At 32.0% G+C, this 26,205-nt stretch overlaps 1 protein-coding gene across 1 annotated transcript in view; it reads left to right on the top strand.

The window, feature by feature from the left end:
* LOC147079866 (structural maintenance of chromosomes protein 3-like) overlaps window positions 1–21,791 on the top strand; it is a 29,520-nt gene extending 7,729 nt beyond the window's left edge. The window contains exons 7-21 of the mRNA XM_085947606.1: window positions 185–430; window positions 7,170–7,399; window positions 7,681–7,890; window positions 8,003–8,102; window positions 13,787–13,933; window positions 14,741–14,899; window positions 15,688–15,846; window positions 15,939–16,159; window positions 16,539–16,865; window positions 17,051–17,258; window positions 17,400–17,576; window positions 17,831–17,967; window positions 18,114–18,294; window positions 18,426–18,608; window positions 21,090–21,791. Of these exons, the coding sequence (XP_085803732.1) occupies window positions 185–430; window positions 7,170–7,399; window positions 7,681–7,890; window positions 8,003–8,102; window positions 13,787–13,933; window positions 14,741–14,899; window positions 15,688–15,846; window positions 15,939–16,159; window positions 16,539–16,865; window positions 17,051–17,258; window positions 17,400–17,576; window positions 17,831–17,967; window positions 18,114–18,294; window positions 18,426–18,608; window positions 21,090–21,302 (2,898 nt within the window). The 3' untranslated portion in view covers window positions 21,303–21,791. The remainder of the gene's footprint in view (window positions 1–184; window positions 431–7,169; window positions 7,400–7,680; window positions 7,891–8,002; window positions 8,103–13,786; window positions 13,934–14,740; window positions 14,900–15,687; window positions 15,847–15,938; window positions 16,160–16,538; window positions 16,866–17,050; window positions 17,259–17,399; window positions 17,577–17,830; window positions 17,968–18,113; window positions 18,295–18,425; window positions 18,609–21,089) is intronic.
* The last annotated feature ends 4,414 nt before the right edge of the window (window positions 21,792–26,205 follow it).

Below are 26,205 nucleotides of genomic sequence, written 5' to 3'. Positions count from 1 at the left end.
ATGTGTTACTATGGAAATCAAAATGACAGAAATGTCAATATGACATGTTTAAGCTATTCAAGTCAAGTTTATATGATTCAACAGAAAATTTTAAAACCTATATAAAAAGTTCTTTTTATCTTGTAATTATTTTTAACTAGATTTTATATTGACAATGGCAATAATTTAATTTGGCATGGTGCAGTTGGACAAACTGGCCAGTGACAGTGTCAAGAAGCAGCTGCAGTGCGCGGTGGAGGTGCACGATGCTCAAGAGATTATTTGTGATACGCTTCGCAAGTCGAAGGAGGTTTACAAGGAGGTGCTGGCTGCCCGCGAACAGAAAGACCTAGTCTCCACGGAGCACCAGCGACTGCTGCGTGAGAAGGCCAAACTCGATCTCACCATCATGGATCTCACTAACGACATCGACGAGGATAACAAATCCAAGGTTTTACACTATTTTAGTAACTTCTTTTCCATATGTGTTTTCCGTAAATGGAGTATATCGCTGTATCCATTATAAAATTAAATATCTGTAATGATATCGAAGAAGTACCATCCTGTGGAGGCTCATAATTATCCTCTTAGAATTGAACATGGCATGTTAAAGTATTTATTACTTCAATTTTTGACTCACTTCGGTCAAAAACTGCAATCATTTCTACACAATTTTAGGTTCTCTGAAACAGTAAATTCTAGTTTTTAATAGCAATTCAATAACAGGTCAATTGTTGCGTCTACATCTTACATGTGACAGACCGCACGGTCCACTCTCTTATCTTGTCGTTATTTAAGAAGTCATATTGCTCACCTAATATTCATCGAAGCTCGGAATACAGGTAGTCAGAGTTTCTGGAAGCTCTCATGACTTGGTACAGCATAGTAGTTCTGTCAGAATTTAAGCTTTAAACAGGCTGCGTTGGTTCTGCTCAGGTGCAACTGGGTGTTTCAGATATTTCACATTGGGTTGCTTTCAGCCAAATTACACTCTGACTTGTAACTGTTCTGTAACTGTATTGTACTAATTACTGATGAATAATAACCATACAAATAGTAAATGACCTGCATAAAATGTATGCTTAAAATAAAACCAGTCAAGTGTCTACTTTCAATTATTCAGGGGAATTTTATTTTGCTTGTAAGTATGGATGTCTTTCATTTTCTACAACTGTTAATCAGTGCAGTACTCCCAGTACATCAAAAGATGACAGAATCTACTTATTCATCCGAAGTGTTTATTGAGGAAGGTATTTGTCAACAATTTTGGACAGTACATTCAACCGTCTCGACTTCAATCAGCGACGACAATGTCATAAGTGTATAATCTCTTGTCCTCCACAAAATGTAGTAGGTATGCTATAAAACCGTTTGAATATTTGAATCATCGAGTTCAAAAACCACTCCGGAAGCTTTTCAAGTTTCGAGTAAATCACGAAAAACAGTTGTGCATTCATAATATGAAGCATTAAATGTATTTTTTTTGTAACTGTGTTCAAATGTGTTACTAAATGTGATATAACTTTTTAATTTGTCTGCAGATAACTTGTAGCACAAAATATATTCGTTTAAATACTGTGCAGAATGGTTTTTGAAACTCATTGTCGAATAGAGTGAATTTTGCATCTCACTTTTAAGAACAGAGTGGTTTTTATTACTCACTTAACACACACTAAAATAACACAGTATTAAATTTCCAGTGGCGAGTCATGTGATTTTCTTTTTTCTTTCTTTTGACCATGTCCGATCCTAATAGGATCATATGGGCCTATTTAAATAAAATAATATTTAAAATTTAATTTAATTATACCTAGACTAAATAAAAAATATTAATATATATAATATATCGTCACTGAGCTTCCAAAATCCGCTATGTAAAAAAATACAACTTTTCAGGAGAAGGAAAAAACTGATTTACTCAGCTATGCCTCACATTTTTTACAAAGCAAATAAACTGAAAATTAGATCTTTACGTCGGATTCAGTATAAATGATATTTTATAATACAATATTGCACACTTTAGTCGTAATAATTATTTTTGTGGGTAAAAGGCACATAGCTGGTTTTATTTGGGTCTTTAAATCCGCTTTGTGGTAGAGGCAGCACATAGCGGATTTTAATTAACGTGTATTTTAGATATAGCAGATTTTGCACCAGGTTAGAAATGATAATTACATAATTAAATGATATTAACTTTATGCGTAAAACATCTTCAAGCCAATTATATATTTCGAACAAATCTTTATCTTCCCAGCCAAAATTTTACATATAAATAAGTAAATATCGAGTGAAGGGGAAATAAAAATATTCGGAGTAGGATGGATAAATCATTTTAAACAAATTTATTATACGTGACATTTTATTTATCGAAACAAGAAAAATATAGTAACTAGTACTACAAACTAAATATTATTCTTAAGCAACAGATACCTACTTAATAATACAATAATAATCATCTTAACATTTTAACAAAACCAATTAATCTCTCAATAATTATGCATAAAACAGTAATAATGCCTACTGGTAAACTAAATTTTCGAATGTCCAGTTTATTGTGTTTTGAGAAAATCGAAGTTTAATATTTGAGATGAAAGATATATAACTTTAAAGATTGTAATTTCTCTTTAACTTATTTATAATATGCCTGCGAATGTTATGTACCTATTAATTTATGAATAATATACATACTATAATAGCACAATATGTATTCATAAGTAAGTTTGCAAAAGCACATAAAGAGGTTACATTAGGATATTATAATAAACAGTTGTATTACTTACCGGGCTTTTAAAATTAACACTCTTCTTTAAGTAAACGTAAATAATTATGTAGTGTAATGTCATTTCACGCTGTTTTAGAGCTTAAATATTATTTTTCGACCAATAAAATGCACGTTCTGAAGCAGGACTCAGTGCAAACTACGGTATGTGTCATTAACAGGCTCAATAGTAAGTTTTTTCCTTAAATTCAAAATGCGATATGTGTACGGACTTTTACATAAAGTATTTTGCAAGCCATTTTTTTAATGAAAATACATAGCTTTTTTTGAATTTTTCTAAACCAGCTTTGATATTAGAAAACGGGTTTTACAGGCCCATCCGCCGTGTCTTATTCTATCACATAGCGTAAAATACCGATTTTCGCAAAAAAACGTTTAGCGGATTTTGCAGGCGCAACGACGATATATATAAATCAAAAATACAATTAACGATTTTAGGTATACTTAAATTAACAATAAGTTGTTGATTTTTTTTAAATTAATAATCAATTATACTTTGTGTTATAACTCACAAGTCATTAATAGCTATTGCTGCTAAACTATTTTTCACCACGAAAGAGGGTCATTAAAATATTAAACCATTGATTTTATGACCCATTCTATAAAGATCTATAATTCTTTTGGTTGTTTTATATTTCATATGATATCAACATAACATTATGAATATTGTAATTTTTATGAACATGACTGAACAAACAAGGAATGTCCACTGTTATTTTGGTAGTATGTGAAAAAATATATAATTTTGCATTATGATAATATAAGAATTCAGTACTATGAAATATATTTTTTCAAATTATACTTTATTTCCTTATGAGTATTCTGTACAGTGTACAGAATTATCGAGCGATTTATTTCTTTATAAAAATTCTTTTTCATAGAAAAATAAATAATAAGATATTTTTTTAAGTTTATTATACTAGAAAATTTGATTGTAATTGAGTCGTATAGAATCATATGTAGAAATGTGCACTATTCATCGTTTCGAGAAAATGATGAAAAACGCTTTGTTGGATTTTTGAGTTTTATAAAAGCATCAAATATTTTTCTACTTTTAGAAATTAGAAATACACAACAGAATTTACGTTTGTCAGAATTCTGATTGTTGTAAATAATTAAATATAGATGTTTTAAAAGTGAAGAGTGCTACATTTGATACTCACATAGTATACAGTTCTGTCTTTGTTACCAAGGTTGTGTAACGTTCTGTATTTGATCCCAAACAATTGTGGATGACGTCAATAAGAAGTAGTTCAAATTTACCAGTGCAGTACATCATTATAATAAAAATAATGTATTTTTTTATTTATTGATTTCAATTTTAATTGGTACTTACCTACATAAAATTTATAATACTTTAATTTTAAATTGATTAAATATTGTGGGTATTAAAAAAATAACATGAAACCATAAACATACAGGGAGACAGAGATATTATTGTATGACATATTTTATAATAAAGAAAATAGGACATATAACGGAATACAATCTATACTATAAGTTCATTTAGAATGTCCTCTTGTATTTCACCTAAGTTCACGTCCCCCGAATCTCGTAAATTATTTCAGGAGTTATTTTCATCAAATGTTTTTTATAGAATTGGAGAGTAACTAGGTAAAGTTTACCATTGTGGCCCCTAAAGGCTTAGTTAATAATTTATTCAAAAACTTTTTTCACTTGGCAACCTTTTTACAACTGTAAATGGACGAATCGTATCAATGTTATTATTTTTCTTGTATAATATTCTTTAGTTTCCCGTAGTCTGATCGATATAAATTCTCTACCTGGACTAAAACATTCCCCTTTTGAACGCTTCATATTTCTTTTGGACTCAGAAAACTTAATATGTCATCGATAAGAAAAAAGGAATGAAATAAGCAGTTCACAGAAAATAAATAAAAGATTTAAGAACACAAACAAAAAGTGAACAAAAACAATCCAACTAATTATAGAAACTATTCTTGTTGGTGGAGAGGGGGGACATTGTTTTAATCTAGTTTTAATAATATAAATAAAATTTCATAAAAACAATTGTACTAAAATCCACTTTATTTAATGAATCAGGAGAGGTTTATCCTTATAGGAAAATTTTCAACTGAGGTTTCATTCCGCCGAGGACGAGAAAGAATTAGCACTATGTTTTTGAAATAGTTTAAACTTATAATAAAATAAAATTAAAATATTTAATAAGTAATATTTTCAAAACATTTGATGTAGGTACGCCTATGGATTTTACACGCACTGAGCTGCCAACTTTGTCGATTTTTGCCTGTCATTTTTCAAGATTTCTGCTTCTCTTGCGACCTTTGTTTATTATTACTGGTGTTGGTTGGTACTCCATGAGGGGACTAGCCATCAGTATTTATATGTTTTGGTAAAAAAAACCATAAAAAGCTCAACTTTAAACACGGCATGTCAACAGTCACAACTGAACGATATGTATGAGCGGGCATATTGTGACGTCACTTAGGGCAACTCTGTGATTGGTCGAAAGCGAACAGTTCTACTTGTGTTTCCAAAGACGTGAACAGTTCTAACTTTGATACCAAGCCCTATTTTCTTTCACGATTTTATACCACACAGATATGATTTTAATTCGAATATTATATTGCTAGTCATACATTATGATCCGAAGAATAATGTGGCATACTTAGTTCAATTTCGACATATATGCGACAGTTCTACTTTTGATACTATACGACTCGTATGTCAATTACAAAAAAAAAAAACGGTGTGTGTACTTATGTACGCGTGTTAGAAGTTATATTTCTTTGGCATAACAAAACATAAACAAATAATACTCGAAGGACCACCTGCCGATGTTTCACTTTTTTGTGTAATTTTATTTTCTGCAATTATTTTTTGACGTAGCCTGTGAGCTCGAACTTTTTCTGCTGTTGTTTTTCTTTTCTCTGCTTGATTACGCTCGCGATATTTTTTACATCTCTCCACATTTGTTGAAGGCATTATAACAACTAAAATAAATATATCAATCGCCTAGCAACTCCACGAACAATCCGAATCTTCACGAAAAAATATGAAGTTGCTGGAGTGTTGAACAGAAATAAAATTTAATCGTTTGTTTACGTAAGGAAACGCAAACGGCCGATAATAATAAATTCGCTCCCTACGTAACGGAACAATTCTAAACTATGGCGTAAAGGTAGTGCTTTCGGTTGATAACCGAACAATTGGTGGTTCGAATCCAATTGAGTGCGTTTTTTTTCATGGGAAAAATAAATTATGTGTTTACATGTCACACGCTAAAAATACACTGATCTGATTTCCCAAACGCGCCAAAAGAAGTATAACTTCAAAAATGTCGTCACACTTGTTTTGTAGTTTAAACTTAGTTTTATCTTTTTATTTCTAAATAAATATGTATAGATTATTTTTTTCTTTTGTTTTATTGATGTAAACTATCAATATTATAACTTATTATTACTTTATACACCATTGAGAACACACAAAAAAAAATTCAAATCTTTAAAACATTGTATGGAATTATTTATTTAAAATAACTAAATCAGCGCTCGAAATGGAAAAATTTACGACCTGGAGCGCTCGACATTTTTCTGAAGATTTTTACATAGTAAAGTTATCAAAGTTTATGTGTTTTTTTTCATAAAATTAAGTGTGTTAGATTTTCTATTATATTATGGCCTATCCAGCTCAGACGGTCAAATTATTTATTCCACGAGACGGAGCGATAATTTTACCGATTTCACGAACAGGAACGGCGCTCCGGTGCGTTCCGGTCCATTTCGAGCCCTGAACTAAATCGATGATTTTTTGGTGAAAAACGCATGGGAGTTTTCACATAATATGCTAGGCTAAATCAGGCGGGAATAAAAGATAAGAAGAAGTAGATCAGAAAATAACACGAAAAATTAAAGTTGTTATCTAAACCTAAAAAGTCAGGGATGCTTATGGATTATTTACTAAAAATGCCGCGAAAACACGGATTGAAGTGTCAAATTATGTTTACCTTTCTTTGCGTTGCATGCTGCGTTTCCATGCATCTGGGTTCCTTGAACGCTTCTTTGAGGTTCGAGGAAGAGAATTCGTAACACTTATCAAATAATGATCCATTACGTATGATTGAAAATGACAAAATATCAACAGCAAACTAGAGCGATTTACCTCACCAAGTGTAGATTCAGTACTGCAGCCATATTGCATTTTTGTATGAATCGCGACTCCTGATTGGCCGATATCACTTTGAATGCTTTTTGAAACTCAGTTCGCATATGGAGTGGTTTTTGTAAGTGAACCAAATATTTAAAATGATTTCCTGACGAGATTGAATCCAATTTAGAGCTCTTTAAGTTAATGAATAAGATGGCATTCACAGGTAATTTTCATAAAAAATCGCCCAGAATGGTTTTTGAAACTCGATGATTCATTTCAGAAAAGGGACGAGCAAGAATTGGAAAGATTGCGTATCACCATTGCCGAAAAGGAAAAAGAATTGGAAGCTATAAAACCGAAATATGAAGAGATGAAGAAGCTGGAAGAAGAGTGCACCAGGACTTTGGCATTAAATGAGCAAAAACGACAGGATTTGTATGCTAAACAGGGCAGAGGAGGCCAGTTCACCTCCAAGCAGGCTCGAGACAAATGGATCAGGCAGCAATTAAAGTTAGTGGTTTAATTTAATTATAGATTTTTTTTTTATAATAATTTATTTCTCAACACAATCACTGCTGACCTGTTAATTAATATTTACTTAATTTTCCACATGTTAATTATATCTAATGGCCAACTTACGCAAAACGCGCCAGTCGCGGTGTTAGCGCTGAATGATTTTCTATTTTATTATTCAGATGCAGAAGAATTAGGCGGGAAAGTAATACATTAAGATGTTATTTTGTTTTTGAAAGTTGAAAGAAAAACAACATTAACATTATATTTTTTTTCAGGTCGTTGAATAAGCATATCAATGACAAAAAAGGCCATGAAGTTAAACTGCGAAATGATTGGAAAAGAGAAACCAAAAAACTGACTGAGCTGGAAAAGCAATTGACGGAAACCACAGCCGACATGGAGTGGCGAAGGACGGCCATCAACGATCACAACCAACAGTATTATGAGAGCAAAAAAACCTTAGATCAAGCTCAAAGCGCTAGAAAGTAAGATGACGATAACTTAATGACTTCCTGAGTAAACATTATTAAAAAATTATAATTTTAAAATCCTGTTTTGTCAAAATCGCTGTCTACTTATTAATTGAATTTTTTACAGTGAGCAATTGTGGAAGGAAACTACAGTGACCCAGAATCTGTCATCCCTGAAGGAGGATCTTGCCAAAGCCGACGAAGCTCTTAGGTCCATTGCAGGAAAGGTAATACATATACAGTAGAACCTCGGTAATTCGAAAACCGTTAAATCGAAATTCGCTCTAAAACTAATATTTTCCCAATTTTTAACCCCCAAAATTGTTTTATCATACAAAAAGTTTGTTATAAATCGAAATATTCGTTTTTTCGTAATTCGAAATGAATTTTGATCCACACGAGCAATTATTGTTCGTATAAATCAAAATTTGTTTTTGTTTACTCAAAATATTTTGAAATTGATACATATTCCCGCCAGTTATGGGATCAGCTGATTCAGTGATTAGTGCATATTCATGCATACATCTACCGTTATAGCGATAACGCATGGGCGTCACGTAGTAACAGGAACGCACAGCTGAGTTAGTTTCATTCGTTATCAACCGACGGCCACGCCCCGAATTTGTGCAGTACATAATATTATCATACAAAATTATCGATATAATTGAAAACAAATAAACATGTGTAGTTAGTCTCGTTGTTTTTATGTGGCTACAGCAGTGGCGAAGGGTGACTTTTGGAATGAGGTAAGCTGTAGAGATCAGAGAAAAAGAGCATACTTGTCAGGTATACTTACGGGAGATAAGAAGATAATACTTACGATATTACTACTGATGAATAGATGCACACTAAAATGACAACGACACACTATATCATTTTACAACTGCCAGTTAAAAACGAATATTTATCACATAAATTGTTGTGATAATATCTAATATATTTTTTTTTGCTGTGTGCAAATCTAAATGAACCCTTGACCTTCCAGCTTTGATAATATATGATTTTTTTAACAAACGTCAAACTCAAGAACAGTGGCGATCGGTGAGTTATTTTACTGGGAGTTCACTTTTTTCACCTTTTGACTGCCGTAAAAAGGCCTTTGCCTTCATCAAAACTTCACCAAAAAATCAAAAAAAAACTATTGAGAATATTATCATCAACAATGCCATTTATCATTCAATTCCAATAAAAAAAATAGGACTTCCGCTAATGAGAAGCAACATATTAAGGATTGGCTTACTTCAATAACAAATTAAGAAAATAGGTGACCTGATTTATTGTGGCTCTTGAAAAAATTGACATTATTTAAGCATGTAGCCGTGATATTTTACGATTTCCACCCTACCACGCATATTCAACCCCCCACAGAGCTAGTTTGGAGAGATATCATACTTGATAAACATTGTGAATTTAGTTATCAAACTGAAAAAAACTTGAAGCTTATTTTTAAATTGTACTTCGCCTAAATTTGAGAAATGTTTTCAACATGTGCGGAAATTTAATATACGTACTGTGAAAAGAATTAATTTGTATAATAATATTGAATAGAAATTGTCAAACAATAATTATTGTACGTGTGATACGAGCTGTATTGTTTTAAAACCAATGAAGCCGCATTAGGGCCGGGAGCGACTAAAACTGTCGCTCCGGAGCACGCAGAAAAAATATTTACATATTGCTACTCCACGCGACAGACGACGCTCTTTCTCATTGCAAAGAAATCGAACTGGGCGTTTTGGTCGAGCGATATCGGATATCGCTCCCATCAACATATAATATTTAAAATAGCCGGTTAAAAACACATATTAGAATTTGTTTTTGTATATGAATTAATGACTACGGTAATAGATCAGAACACTTTTAATTAATCAAATATAAATGAAATACTTATTTAAAAAAAAATAAGTCTTTTCGCATTAATTGAGTGGGTGGGTGTACACCGCTCCACCGCTGTCAAGGGAGCATCGCCACTGCTCAAGAATGATATTCTTAAAATTTGGTCTGTCGTACTTATAACAATTTTCAAAATCAATCGACATTTAATAAATACTTATATATTTAAAGCACTGACAAATGACTTATGGTACAAAATAAGATAATCTATCCACATTCAGAACACAATAAATCACTGAATTTTGTCTAACAAAATAAAACTTTACCGCCGTGTTTGGAACAACAATCTGACTGAATTAAAATGATATAAATAATGTTTGTCTATGACTGAACTAATCTAAATAATAATCACGAGATACAATTATTTGTTATTTTTAAAAACAATTAATAATTATATCAGATTGAACCCAATAGACATTATTTTCTTAAATCATCTTATTTATTTATTATTTGCTTAAAGCGGCAGGCATAGAAAATAAAATTTGCATAAAGAGTTGTAAGCGGTGTCTCGAGCGCTTACCAAACGAGACAATTTGTAGACTTGCCTGAAGAGATGAGTCATCATAAGTATAGAAAACAATTTTTGATTATGATGTCAATAATCGTCATTCAAAGAACAAAAACAGATGTCGCTACTCGCGTGTAATTTTTTGTTTTATTCTAAGCTTGACTAATAAACAGTCGCTATTCTAAATTCAAATTCTGACCATAGATGACTCAATATTTTAAAATATTTCACATTTATTAATGTATTTATTTGAAATAAATACTTATAGTTTTCTTGAAGGTAGGCTTTAAATAATCGCTTAGTATGGAGCCTTCGCCACTGGGCTACAGACATTGTTTTATATTGTATACCTGTGTTTATTGATAGTGTTTCAGACTGGCATTTTTGTGACTGTGTTTTTCTCGTATTTTGCTTATTTGTAACATTTCTTTATTGATAGTGTTTCGGATTGGCGTTTTTGTGATTGGTGTTTTTTTTGTATTTTGCTTATTTATGACATTTGTTTATCGATAGTGTTTTGGACTGGCGTTTTTGTGGCTGTTTTTTTCGTGACTGTTTTTTTATCTTATTTTGCTTCATCAATCACTGCCGACTTGTTAATTAATATTTAATTACCACATTAAATATCATGTTAATTATATCTAATGGCCAACTTACGCAAACGCGCCAGGCGCGGTGTTAGCACCAAATGAGTTAACTCAATACAGACTTTATTATTTTATATTTGTGACATTGGCTGATGTAGTACAGAAGCACATGTCGGGGACATCAAATATGCCGCAACAGAATTTAAATAGTTACGACCAATTTTCTAGACATTTGATAAGTGAAATAAATCGTTAAAAGAGACAAGGAAAAATTGTGGACTGGGTACTTTAAGTGATTTATTTTAGTGTTTTATTGTGCACCTATGTTATTATAAATTATATTGTCATGTTGAACAATGTGCTCCTACAAAATTATTGCGGGTTTGTTTAATTACATACTTTCAATGAATCTTTTTGATAACAAACTATCTACTTATTATGTTTTTATCTTTTTTTTAGTGTTTATATTGTTTGTCGCATTAAAAATATTAACACGACTGGCAATACACAATATGTAATGGTAGGCCTACCGCGCATGAACGATTTACTATCGTACGGTCAACAATCGAGGAGTTGTAACCATCGTATTGCAATGCAACCCCACGCATGGACGATCGAGCGAACGGCCGAATTGAAAATCTGTGTTCAGACACAAAATTTTATACCGATTCGAACCGGCCGGGGTCCCATTGGCAATGCTATTAAATGAGAGTCCGCGCATGACAAGTCATGGCCGACCGAGAGTGCACTCATACATGCACGCACAAGTGACGCGGTCATATGGAGCACACGCACACATCGAACCGTTATGAGATCCACATTTGACTTGACAGTTCATCGATGCGTACCTATTGGCTTTGCATGCGCGTACCAGTGCCATTTTTTTCAGTTTCTTTCTTCATAAATTAATAATATATACACCCACATTTTAAAACAGTTTGATAATCTATACAAAACCTCTATGTATTATATAATATAAGCTCTACAAAATCCATTTTGACGTTTCTTATATTGCATCCGCCATTTTTCGGTGCGGACGCATATCTTCAGTGCGCGCGCATTGCCTCCGATCTATATCACGCCATGCGCGCTCAAACATACTGGCCGGTAATAATTTGGATCATGCGCGAGCAAACCAACGATTGTCCGTATGCTACCGGCCGGTTATGTAATCGTCCATGCGCGGTAGGCCTTAGTCTATGGTACTGACAAACGGTAAATTGATGGCGACTTTGTTTTGATTTGGAATGTCAAAAGTGCTAAAAGTAAATTTTCTTGTGGTAATGTAGGTACATATTTTTCTCTCGTGATTATATTTTATTGTGTTTTTTAATCAGAATTCCTTCTGCGCAAACAGTAGCTTATAATTATGGGGTTAGTGATTTTATTATATTTGACGTGTTTTGTATATAACTTAACCACAATACGGATATCAATGTAAAATATACATACAAGTTATCATTTCATTAAATGTTTTATAATTCATTTTAATAGGTATTGTTGATAATGTGATGAATTTGGCGTTTGCATAAATAAACACAATGAATGAATGAATTCAATACTAAATGCCACTCTTATTTCACCTACCAAAATTGCTTGTATGTCCCTTGGATTTCGAATTACCGAGGTTCTACTGTACATATTTGGTTGAGCATTTCGCAGTGGACTGTATAATTTTGAGGATGATGAGGAGTCCGGATCTAGGGGTGGGGGCGATTTAACTGAATGCCAGACACTGACCTGTTTAATGATTTTGATGATGACTCCGTTGTCTGGTTTCACTGTCACTCGAGCGTTATTGTTTGTTTTGGTCACCCTGTTCGCGGCAATTGGTACACAGTTTTATGGATGATATGTGGGGGTGTATGTTGATGATCTGTATGATTGAAGGGGATGAGAGGTTCACTTCAGCCGTAACAGACTTAGTGCAACAAAAGTCTTACAGAATGTTTTGAATTATTCGAAAGTTAACGTAGCGCGGAAACACGCACTCGATCGTATCCTTGAGTTAACTGAATGTTATTTGCATCACAGTGACTGCCAGTCATTTGGTCTGGTGACAGTAACATTGGGATTTGAGGGAGGTGGGAAGTAAGGATGGAATGCGAATATAAATGGCCCAACCAATATTTTTTATACTATTTAATCTTAGTGTGTAAGATATTTTTGATGAAATCAAGTCAAATCGCTAGGATATTTATTAATGACAATATTTTTTCTGAGATGAGTCTTTTCATCCTGTGGAATGAATTTATACATCAATCTGTATTTGATCATTCAAATGATAACACATACCATATTTGTTGTTACAATATAATTTGTTGTTGCCAATATAATTTTTTGTTGCCAATATAATTTTTTGTTGCCATAATAGTTGTTAATACCCAAATTACATGCAGAAACTCAATGACTAATGCCGACCATTTAACCCAAACGAGAAATTTTCATTTTGAATGCTTTGTTGACTGGTGGGAAAAATACAAATTATGATTGACTTGAAGGCACGTGCCCGGCTGCATGTGGCATGCACTGTCAATGCTGTCAGTTTGACATTATTACTTTCATAATGATAGTCATGGACGTTGTTCATTATCTTCATGATATGATGATCCAAATGCGATCTCTAATAATTTGAGGTGACATTTGACGTAAGAAAACAAATGGGAAGACTGTTGAGTGTAGTCAACAACCTGATCAATATATATAATATATATTTTTTGGTTTACTTATAATTTTTAACACTAGCAATAAAAAGTATTTTATCCGTCCATCAAAACAAACATTGGGATGGTCCAATTAGTTTCTGAATTATTATTTAATGTTGACAATTGCTCACAACGATTCGAATGAGTCACAGAGTCTGCAAATCTGCTCATGTAATTCACTGGATGAAAAAGCATTCCTGCATTTACAACACTTTTAGCCTTTACTGAATGGACGTGACAGTGTGCGTAAGGTGCTGGACACTTTTTTGGAGAAGGGCGGAGAATCAGCGCAGATCGTCAATGCATACTATGGACTTGTCATTGAAAACTTCAGTTGTGAAAAAACTATCTATACCGCCGCTGAAGTAAGATTTAAATTTTTTCTGATTGACTGCCTATTGATAGTCATGTTGCCATTTCTGCCTCTTATATTTGTATGCAATAATTGTGTGAAACGAAATGAAATGATCTCTTATTTACCAATATTTTCTTATGCATGATCTTTAAAATATTGACTTACATTAGAAGTGCGGATTTCACTATCCAATATGTTATAATATATAATATGCTATATGTATTAGGCATTATTGTTGTGTTACACAACACACAACGAATGTGATTTATAGGATCCAATTGAAAAAAACCTTACACATTATTATGCTTTAAGATATATTTGCCATGCTTTGTGTTGGTGTTACACTGTGTCAAGCAGAAGAGAATTTTTTAATGATAAACCATTATTATCCGCAAATAGTAGTACATAAAGATGTAACCAAAGCAAGAGCTTCAATAAGAGGCTTCCATTTGCAATTTTATTCACAATATTTTCAGTGCTACTACCCTAAAGGATATTATTTTCCAATAGTTAGGTATCATAGATACTAACGATGGCCTGGTCTCTGAAGCTGTGTACCACAGGTTTGATCCCATAGCTGTGCACAAAAAATGCATGTTTGCTTTTTCTGTGTATGTTTGATCTAGTGTATGAACCCAATGAGCTGAATAAATGGCTAACAACCATTCCTCTTTAAAAAATCTGTTAATGTAACCCCACTTTGGAGACTTTCCCCGCTACTATTTTGTACAAGAGGGGGTCTAGATCAGGTGATCTCAGCGAGAATGTGGACTATTGACATGACTATTTCAATATTAATGTTATGTCTATTTCTTAGGTGACCGCAGGAAATAAGCTATTCCATCACATCGTTGAATCTGACGTCGTCGGTACAAAAATTCTCAAAGAGATAAGCAATCAAAATCTTCCTGGTGAAGTGACCTTCATGCCACTCAATCAACTCCAAGTTAGGGACAGGTCCTATCCCAAAGGCAATGTATGTCATCTATTTTTACTCAAATTTAAAATGCTCTTAATGTTATAGGTTCTCTATTTATTGTATAGCAACAGTGAATATGGCGAACCCATTTATTGGATTCGGTAGTAATTGCGTTATTAGTCTGTTCCTTCATAACTGACCTAACCCAGCCAAACATTTGAAGTTCATTGCATTATTCATTATGCATATAAAAGTAGATAAGATTGAATGATATATGCTGGTGAAAAACCATTTAATTGATTGTTTGGTCATTTATATAACAGAATTTTTGACCATTTACAAATACTTAAAATGACACATCCCAAAGAAAAAGTATTTAAATGCGATGTTTGTTATTTCATGAACAAACATTGCATGATTACTCCGAAATATTCATACAGGTGGAGGTGAGGCCTCGAATTTGTATTCTTTTGATCATCCTAGTGAACTTCAAACAGTGCGCACTCACTACAAGGGCTACTTGTTGCATCTTGCCCAGCAATACCACATACAGACTTCACCCGTAGGAAGATGAGGAAACATTCGGCACCTGAGATTAGTACAGGGTATAGCGCAATACGCGACGTCTAGGCATTGTAGTGGACGCGCACTCTAACGCTTTCTATTGCCCCACAACTTTTACCATCCCACTTTGGGATTCACCACTTTAAATCAATAATATAAAATGTGAAACAAAATAATATATACTATGAGAGAGAAAAATATCACCTGCATTTTGGCCAAACAACCAATCAGATGGGTATGGTTGTCATATTGTTGTATGTGCCTATTTATTATCGTTTCAGAACATTATTATTATGCTGGAGAATCTGAAGTACGATCCCAAGTATGACAAAGCCATGAAGTATATTTTTGGCAAAACTTTGATATGCAGAGACATGGAATACGCCATGGCATATAGCAAAACCTACAATTTGGATTGCGTCAGCCTTTTAGGTGATCAGGTAAATAATTGATACAAAAATCTTAAAGAACACATTGCAACCATTGAAAAATTGTCACAGTAACGGAAACGAATTAAAATGTTTCTTTTTAGGTGTCATCAAAGGGCTTCTTCACAGGAATTTCCTTCGACCAATCCCGTACTTGCAGTACTTGCATAGAGATACAGAAAACCCGGTCTGAGCTGATGGAACAGATCAAGGGCTTGGAGTTGGAACTCAGCACGCTGCGTCAAGAACTTCACAAGACGGAAGCCAATATTAATAGCACCGTCTCGGAAATGCAGAAGACTGAGACAAAACAGGGCAAAGCCGAGTAAGGGTAATGTTTTTCTATATATAAATGAATGAAGATTATTGGTTTAAATTTCATGACATCTGCATCTCAGCCACTGCTGGATGAAAGCTTCTCCTTGCTGTCTCCACTCTTCTCGCTCTTTAGTATTTTGTTGTCACATACTTCTGCTACACTTGATTATCTCATTGGCCTGCTCTTGGTTGAAGTTTTTTTAATGTCTCTTGGATACCACTGGATGGTGAGATTTTTCCAGCGATGTGGCCTACCCGTGTCCACTTTGAATACTTTACGCCTTGTATTATGTCCAACACTTTTGTTTGCTCTCTTACTCATTTTACCATGTTTGTTAAAATAATTGATGTGAACATAATTGTTCATTAAAATTTCTCTTTTGCAGAGACGTTTTTGACAGGGTGAAAGCCGATATCAGGCTGATAAAAGAAGAATTATCTTCCATTGAGAAATTCCGTGGGCGTAAAGAAAGATCTCTGGCTCAATGCCGATCCAGTTTGGAGGTTATGCAGGCCACGAAGGAGGCCCTGAAGTCCGAACTGTGCCAGGAACTGATGAACCAGCTGTCAACAGCCGATCAGGGGAAGGTGGATGAGTTGAATGACGCCATCCGGAGACTTAATCAGGAGAATAAGGAGGCATTCAGCGCTAGGATGAATTTCGAAGCCACAAAGAATAATCTTGAAAACCAGTTAAAAAATAACTTGATCAGGTTTGTGTTATTGGTTTAAAGATTATAGGTGCCAAGCCAAAAGGCGTATCGGACAGAAATCAGTTATTTACTGACTGTTCATTGTTTAGAATATTATCTTAACCATTCCCAAAATATCTATTTTTCAATTTATCAAACTTTTCCTAGTATTGAATAATGATAATATGTTTATAATGTTCATTTAGACGTAAAGATGAGTTGGTACAGGCTCTCCAGGAAATCTCAGTTGAAGATCGAAAGAGGCGTTTGTCAAATAGTAAAGCCAATGTTTTGGCAACAGAAAAAAGAATCAAAGCCATCGCAAAAGATTTGAAAGACGCGGATAAGAAAGAGAGGAATGCCATCAAGAAAGAGGAGGATCTTAAAACAGATACAGAAATGTGGTTAAATAAGGTAATTATGTCATGAGAATTCCTATTAATAATTTTAACTTATGTATTACTTTCAAACAACTTCTCCTTACTTCTGCAATGTTTATCGAATTGTTATTGCATAGATACTATTTTTTTTTTTAATTCTGATGTTTATTTTCAGGAAAAAGAAGCCTATGATGAAATGGATGAATTCACCAAGGATCTAGAAAAGATGGCATTCAAAGAGGTTGTAATTCAGCAAGACGTTCGAGAATCACTCGATAAGATCACTGCGCTGGGAAGCTTACCGAATGCTCCAGATTTGCACACTCAGTACCAGAATATGTCACTTACAGATGTAAGATATTTTTTTCTCCCTTATGTCGCAAATGTTGATTTGTACACATTCCAAGGAGAATCTCACATTTGTTATACAAACCCATCCTTAATTCATTGAAAGTGTATCTTCGATTTAACGTTTCATCTCCATGGAATGTAGTAACAGGAACAGGTACTCTTCATGTGATCAAAATTGTACAAATTATAAGGACAAGGAAACTCAAAAATTGTTTCAGTTTTAAAAAAATTACTTGTAATTTGTATTTTTTTCAGCTTTTCCGAGAATTAGAAAAGGCAAATCAGCTTTTAAAAAACTACAATGCAGTCAACAAAAATGCATTGGACCAATTCTTAAGCTTTTCTGAACAAAACGAAAAACTTATTGCAAGGAAGAAAGAAATAGATATTAGGTAAATTTTCATTTTTTTTGTCCTCAATTAACATCCCAATTAGTTTTAGAATTAAATATCTTTTCCAGAATAATACTAACTGTATCGATTACATTCTTTCTAGTCTTCTCTGCCAATTAATTGAAAATGTAACTTTTTTCTTTCAGTGTTGCGAACATTCGTCAACTAATTGACACGTTGGAGCATAGAAAACTGGTGGCCATTGAATTCACTTTTAGACAAGTGAGCAAGAACTTTACGGACGTGTTCAAAAAACTTGTACCGCAAGGCAGAGGCAGTCTGGTTATGAGAATGGCTAACGAGGATGGTGACAAAATTGGACCAGAGGTAATTTTCTTTCATTTTGTTTCTAAAGTCAAAAAACATTTGTTCCATGTTTAAATGTATCAAATTTGATTGCTGGCTGGCGACAGTTTTTTTTAAACATATTTTATGGTTATTGCGTTGTTCATTTTCAGCACCCCAACGTGGAGCAATTTATTGGCGTGGGAATAAAAGTATCTTTCACGGGCGATAATGCCACGATGATGGACATGAATCAACTGTCTGGAGGACAAAAGTCTTTGGTCGCTTTGGCTTTTATCTTTGCCATTCAGAAATGTGATCCTGCACCTTTTTATCTGTTTGATACAATCGACCAGGTAATTATTGTTAGAGTTATTAATGGTCGTTATTTAAAAATTGGAATGTGTACATGCCATTTTATACATGTAACTTCTTCATACATACATACCATTTTAAGTATATATCTATTTGTCCATGGTCAGGTAGAAACACACCAATTATGTATTTCCGATTAAGAAGGGTTAGGACTCATTGAAGTTTCTTTAAAATAAAATGTTTCAAATAGATTAAATATGTGTATACTTGCATTGCGTTTTGTTGGTTGAAGGTTCAAACACATGTATTTTTATGTACTTAAGTATTTATTCATTACAAACCATTATAAATCATTAACATAATTATTGAACTCAAGATAACAGAGTATTAAGTAGCATTGCGAATAATATAATTTGGCATTTTTATTGTTTATAAATTGGTATGTCGCAATTTCCATGTTTTACAGCGATAGGTACTCGTTCATTTTGACATTTTGATTTTCACTGTCACTGTCACAGACGAAACGAAATATCAAAATAAACATGTGAATCGGGAAATACATGAATTTACATCCTTCATCGAGCAAAAGAAAGGAGAAGCTTCAATAAAGTGATCTTAATTGAAATGAATATGATATTATAAACGTCATGATGTGTCAAAATATAACAAACATCTTCTATGTCTATGATTACTTTTAGGCTATACCTACAACACCCATATTTATTTTTTCGTATTCCCTACTTTGAATGTCAAGGGCCGAGCGTCTCCTTCGGGAAACCATATATGGTGTGAGAATTTGTGGGAGATATCTCACAAGACGTATAAACAGTGCATCACTGAGTGAAAAAGCATTTTGATATCAGTTAGCATAATTATTTGATCTGTTTCACGGATTATTACGTGAACCTAAAAGTCCAGTAAATGTAAGTATTTCTGGGATTGACATCTTTTACAATAATTGGGTGAACGATGCAAATATATACCAATACTTTGGCCAGATATAAAATAATAATATACAGTAGAACCTCGTTAATACGAATTCCAAGGGACCGAAAATCAAAAAAAAATTCGAATTACGAATTATGAAATGTATGAGGGTAAATATTTAATTTTCATTCATTTTATTTCCGATCATAGATGTCCCTGTCAATTTTCCGATTCAATTATCTCAAATTAAAATCTGTGCTAAATACCAAGTGTCATTAATCCACTCATTATTATATTATATTTAATTATTTTACCTCATAATCCTTTAAAAAAGAGTTAACATGGATTTCAATATTATATTGAACAATAATGTATTAGGCTGCTTGTATGTTATTTTATTATTTGAAAACGATTTTTAAAATAAAATATGCAGTCAAATAATCTATATTGATTCTCTAATTCGTTTTATTCGGAATCTTCGTGTTTAAAAAAAGTTTCATATTTCTTATATTTGCAATTGTTTGCCAAAAGCATTTCTGTCTTTATGTAGGTAAAAAAAAATAGGTATGTGAAAATACAATGAACAATTAAATGTAACATTTCATTCATGATAAAATGATTTATTGTTTTGGATATTTTGAATATCCAGTGCTGTCTGTGAATAGGTCATAAAAATCTTTTTATTACCCTCATTAAACAAGCAAGTTATGAAAGAATATCATTTTATCATCAGAATATCATCATACAAATAATAGATTTAGTAGGTTATGTTACGTTAGGTTATTTTTTTTCATCTCCCCTGACAAAAAATGATATTCTTTATCATTATCTACATGGGACAAGTTGTTTTCGTCATAAAATTGTATCATGAATGATAATGAATTTTAATTCAATTATGTTTAAAGTAGTAAAAGTAGTTGTAGTAAAAATTATCAAACAAAAAGCATCTCCCTGACAGAAAATAGTTTTCCTTTAATTATATTTTTGACACAAACCAAATAATGTTAAAAACGTGTACTGGAGAAACTTATGATAGTTTATTATAACACACGGAATATTAAATATAAATGACAACAAAAAAACACGTGAAACTACTCTACTACTCAGAGCGGGTTTAGTGCGTCAGCTCAATATCTATTTTGATTTTTTGAAGAAACATAGGAATTTAAAACACTCACCTAAAACAAAGAGCTCCTGCGTACATTCAAAACGTTTTTTTTAAATGTTTAAAAAAATTTAAAAAAATGTTTTTTTTTTGAAAAATCTCCCAGAGCGGGTTTGGTAACTCTATGCCTCATATCGAGATAAAGCCTTTATATCGAGGTTACCAAGTTATTTTCGTTATAATGAGTTATTCATGGGATTAGATTGTTTAAAATGTCATCCGAAAAATACTTCGACAAGACTTATTCTGTATTGTAACTCGTGTCATCAAAGTTATGAGCTAAAGTGTCGAATATGTGACGTAGTTGTGTTTTTTTTTTGAAAAATCGCCCAGTGCGGGTTTAGTAACTCTATGCCTCATATTATATAATAAGGTATTCCTTTAACATGTTTTTAAGAACAGATTTTCTTATGATTGTATGTTTTTATAGGCTCTGGATCAACGGCATCGAAAGGCGATAGCTGACATGATCCACGAGCTAAGTAGCTCAGCCCAATTCATCATGATCACCTTCCGGCCCGAGCTGCTGGACCACGCCCACAAATTTTACCATATCAAGTTCAGAAATGAAGTCTCCCATGTGGAATGTGTCACCAGAGAAGAAGCGAGGGATTTCGTTGAAAACAGTACAACACAGGGTTAAATGACATCTATTGATTATATTGTTTAATATTATAGTTTTATTTAATTTATTCATTTCCATTCTTGAACCTACCTGTATAAGCTGCCGATCAGTGACGGCGGTACATGCATTACATGAAATGTGGCATATTATACAGTTTTCTTATATTGTGATGAAGTTTGTTCCGAATTCAAACGATTTATGTTGGGCATATCTGTAAATAGGTCATTCGATAAGTCGTGTCTTATTTTTTGGCAGTAGTGTGCAATACCTATGTCCTTTTTTATTTCGCTCTTGTTAGTTCTGATTTCGATAGTTTAATAATTGTTTACATTTGTTATCGCAATCCATTAAACAAAAATGAAAACATATATATACTTATAAATGAAATTGGAGACAATAAGAAGGCCCTTATTTTTTTAACTAAGATTAGTCGATAAATGTTGTTTTCAATAAAATGTTAATACTTATCGAATGGCCTATTATAATAATATAGTATTGTAGCTATGTAAGAACTATTCCTTTTATTGACGAATCTTTCAATAATACTTGAAGGATGAAATTAAAACGTTTTATGTTTATGATGAATCTTAATAATTATTGATTAGTCAAATATAAGTTAGATACTTTCATATATTAATACACAGGGTTAAATGACGTCTATTGATTATATTGTTTAATATTATAGTTTTATTTAATTTATTCATTTCCATTCTTGAACCTATCTGTATAAGCTGCCGATCAGTGACGGCGGTACATGCATTACATGAAATGTGGCATATTATACAGTTTTCTTATATTGTGATGAAGTTTGTTCCGAATTCAAACGATTTATGTTGGGCATATCTGTAAATAGGTCATTCGATAAGTCGTGTCTTATTTTTTGGCAGTAGTGTGCAATACCTATGTCCTTTTTTATTTCGCTCTTGTTAGTTCTGATTTCGATAGTTTAATAATTGTTTACATTTGTTATCGCAATCCATTAAACAAAAATGAAAACATATATATACTTATAAATGAAATTGGAGACAATAAGAAGGCCCTTATTTTTTTAACTAAGATTAGTCGATAAATGTTGTTTTCAATAAAATGTTAATACTTATCGAATGGCCTATTATAATAATATAGTATTGTAGCTATGTAAGAACTATTCCTTTTATTGACGAATCTTTCAATAATACTTGAAGGATGAAATTAAAACGTTTTATGTTTATGATGAATCTTAATAATTATTGATTAGTCAAATATAAGTTAGATACTTTCATATATTAATACACAGGGTTAAATGACGTCTATTGATTATATTGTTTAATATTATAGTTTTATTTAATTTATTCATTTCCATTCTTGAACCTATCTGTATAAGCTGCCGATCAGTGACGGCGGTACATGCATTACATGAAATGTGGCATATTATACAGTTTTCTTATATTGTGATGAAGTTTGTTCCGAATTCAAACGATTTATGTTGGGCATATCTGTAAATAGGTCATTCGATAAGTCGTGTCTTATTTTTTGGCAGTAGTGTGCAATACCTATGTCCTTTTTTATTTCGCTCTTGTTAGTTCTGATTTCGATAGTTTAATAATTGTTTACATTTGTTATCGCAATCCATTAAACAAAAATGAAAACATATATATACTTATAAATGAAATTGGAGACAATAAGAAGGCCCTTATTTTTTTAACTAAGATTAGTCGATAAATGTTGTTTTCAATAAAATGTTAATACTTATCGAATGGCCTATTATAATAATATAGTATTGTAGCTATGTAAGAACTATTCCTTTTATTGACGAATCTTTCAATAATACTTGAAGGATGAAATTAAAACGTTTTATGTTTATGATGAATCTTAATAATTATTGATTAGTCAAATATAAGTTAGATACTTTCATATATTAATACACAGGGTTAAATGACGTCTATTGATTATATTGTTTAATATTATAGTTTTATTTAATTTATTCATTTCCATTCTTGAACCTATCTGTATAAGCTGCCGATCAGTGACGGCGGTACATGCATTACATGAAATGTGGCATATTATACAGTTTTCTTATATTGTGATGAAGTTTGTTCCGAATTCAAACGATTTATGTTGGGCATATCTGTAAATAGGTCATTCGATAAGTCGTGTCTTATTTTTTGGCAGTAGTGTGCAATACCTATGTCCTTTTTTATTTCGCTCTTGTTAGTTCTGATTTCGATAGTTTAATAATTGTTTACATTTGTTATCGCAATCCATTAAACAAAAATGAAAACATATATATACTTATAAATGAAATTGGAGACAATAAGAAGGCCCTTATTTTTTTAACTAAGATTAGTCGATAAATGTTGTTTTCAATAAAATGTTAATACTTATCGAATGGCCTATTATAATAATATAGTATTGTAGCTATGTAAGAACTATTCCTTTTATTGACGAATCTTTCAATAATACTTGAAGGATGAAATTAAAACGTTTTATGTTTATGATGAATCTTAATAATTATTGATTAGTCAAATATAAGTTAGATACTTTCATATATTAATACACAGGGTTAAATGACGTCTATTGATTATATTGTTTAATATTATAGTTTTATTTAATTTATTCATTTCCATTCTTGAACCTATCTGTATAAGCTGCCGATCAGTGACGGCGGTACATGCATTACATGAAATGTGGCATATTATACAGTTTTCTTATATTGTGATGAAGTTTGTTCCGAATTCAAACGATTTATGTTGGGCATATCTGTAAATAGGTCATTCGATAAGTCGTGTCTTATTTTTTGGCAGTAGTGTGCAATACCTATGTCCTTTTTTATTTCGCTCTTGTTAGTTCTGATTTCGATAGTTTAATAATTGTTTACATTTGTTATCGCAATCCATTAAACAAAAATGAAAACATATATATACTTATAAATGAAATTGGAGACAATAAGAAGGCCCTTATTTTTTTAACTAAGATTAGTCGATAAATGTTGTTTTCAATAAAATGTTAATACTTATCGAATGGCCTATTATAATAATATAGTATTGTAGCTATGTAAGAACTATTCCTTTTATTGACGAATCTTTCAATAATACTTGAAGGATGAAATTAAAACGTTTTATGTTTATGATGAATCTTAATAATTATTGATTAGTCAAATATAAGTTAGATACTTTCATATATTAATACACAGGGTTAAATGACGTCTATTGATTATATTGTTTAATATTATAGTTTTATTTAATTTATTCATTTCCATTCTTGAACCTATCTGTATAAGCTGCCGATCAGTGACGGCGGTACATGCATTACATGAAATGTGGCATATTATACAGTTTTCTTATATTGTGATGAAGTTTGTTCCGAATTCAAACGATTTATGTTGGGCATATCTGTAAATAGGTCATTCGATAAGTCGTGTCTTATTTTTTGGCAGTAGTGTGCAATACCTATGTCCTTTTTTATTTCGCTCTTGTTAGTTCTGATTTCGATAGTTTAATAATTGTTTACATTTGTTATCGCAATCCATTAAACAAAAATGAAAACATATATATACTTATAAATGAAATTGGAGACAATAAGAAGGCCCTTATTTTTTTAACTAAGATTAGTCGATAAATGTTGTTTTCAATAAAATGTTAATACTTATCGAATGGCCTATTATAATAATATAGTATTGTAGCTATGTAAGAACTATTCCTTTTATTGACGAATCTTTCAATAATACTTGAAGGATGAAATTAAAACGTTTTATGTTTATGATGAATCTTAATAATTATTGATTAGTCAAATATAAGTTAGATACTTTCATATATTAATACACAGGGTTAAATGACGTCTATTGATTATATTGTTTAATATTATAGTTTTATTTAATTTATTCATTTCCATTCTTGAACCTATCTGTATAAGCTGCCGATCAGTGACGGCGGTACATGCATTACATGAAATGTGGCATATTATACAGTTTTCTTATATTGTGATGAAGTTTGTTCCGAATTCAAACGATTTATGTTGGGCATATCTGTAAATAGGTCATTCGATAAGTCGTGTCTTATTTTTTGGCAGTAGTGTGCAATACCTATGTCCTTTTTTATTTCGCTCTTGTTAGTTCTGATTTCGATAGTTTAATAATTGTTTACATTTGTTATCGCAATCCATTAAACAAAAATGAAAACATATATATACTTATAAATGAAATTGGAGACAATAAGAAGGCCCTTATTTTTTTAACTAAGATTAGTCGATAAATGTTGTTTTCAATAAAATGTTAATACTTATCGAATGGCCTATTATAATAATATAGTATTGTAGCTATGTAAGAACTATTCCTTTTATTGACGAATCTTTCAATAATACTTGAAGGATGAAATTAAAACGTTTTATGTTTATGATGAATCTTAATAATTATTGATTAGTCAAATATAAGTTAGATACTTTCATATATTAATACACAGGGTTAAATGACGTCTATTGATTATATTGTTTAATATTATAGTTTTATTTAATTTATTCATTTCCATTCTTGAACCTATCTGTATAAGCTGCCGATCAGTGACGGCGGTACATGCATTACATGAAATGTGGCATATTATACAGTTTTCTTATATTGTGATGAAGTTTGTTCCGAATTCAAACGATTTATGTTGGGCATATCTGTAAATAGGTCATTCGATAAGTCGTGTCTTATTTTTTGGCAGTAGTGTGCAATACCTATGTCCTTTTTTATTTCGCTCTTGTTAGTTCTGATTTCGATAGTTTAATAATTGTTTACATTTGTTATCGCAATCCATTAAACAAAAATGAAAACATATATATACTTATAAATGAAATTGGAGACAATAAGAAGGCCCTTATTTTTTTAACTAAGATTAGTCGATAAATGTTGTTTTCAATAAAATGTTAATACTTATCGAATGGCCTATTATAATAATATAGTATT

The sequence above is a fragment of the Rhyacophila brunnea genome, unplaced genomic scaffold (assembly GCF_057557595.1).
Source record: "Rhyacophila brunnea isolate RB1 unplaced genomic scaffold, BYU_Rbru_1.0 scaffold_1, whole genome shotgun sequence".
Classification (NCBI taxonomy): Eukaryota; Metazoa; Arthropoda; class Insecta; order Trichoptera; family Rhyacophilidae; genus Rhyacophila; species Rhyacophila brunnea.
The sequence above is the reverse complement of the archived record's forward strand: the minus strand, read 5'-3'. Positions and strand labels throughout refer to the sequence as shown.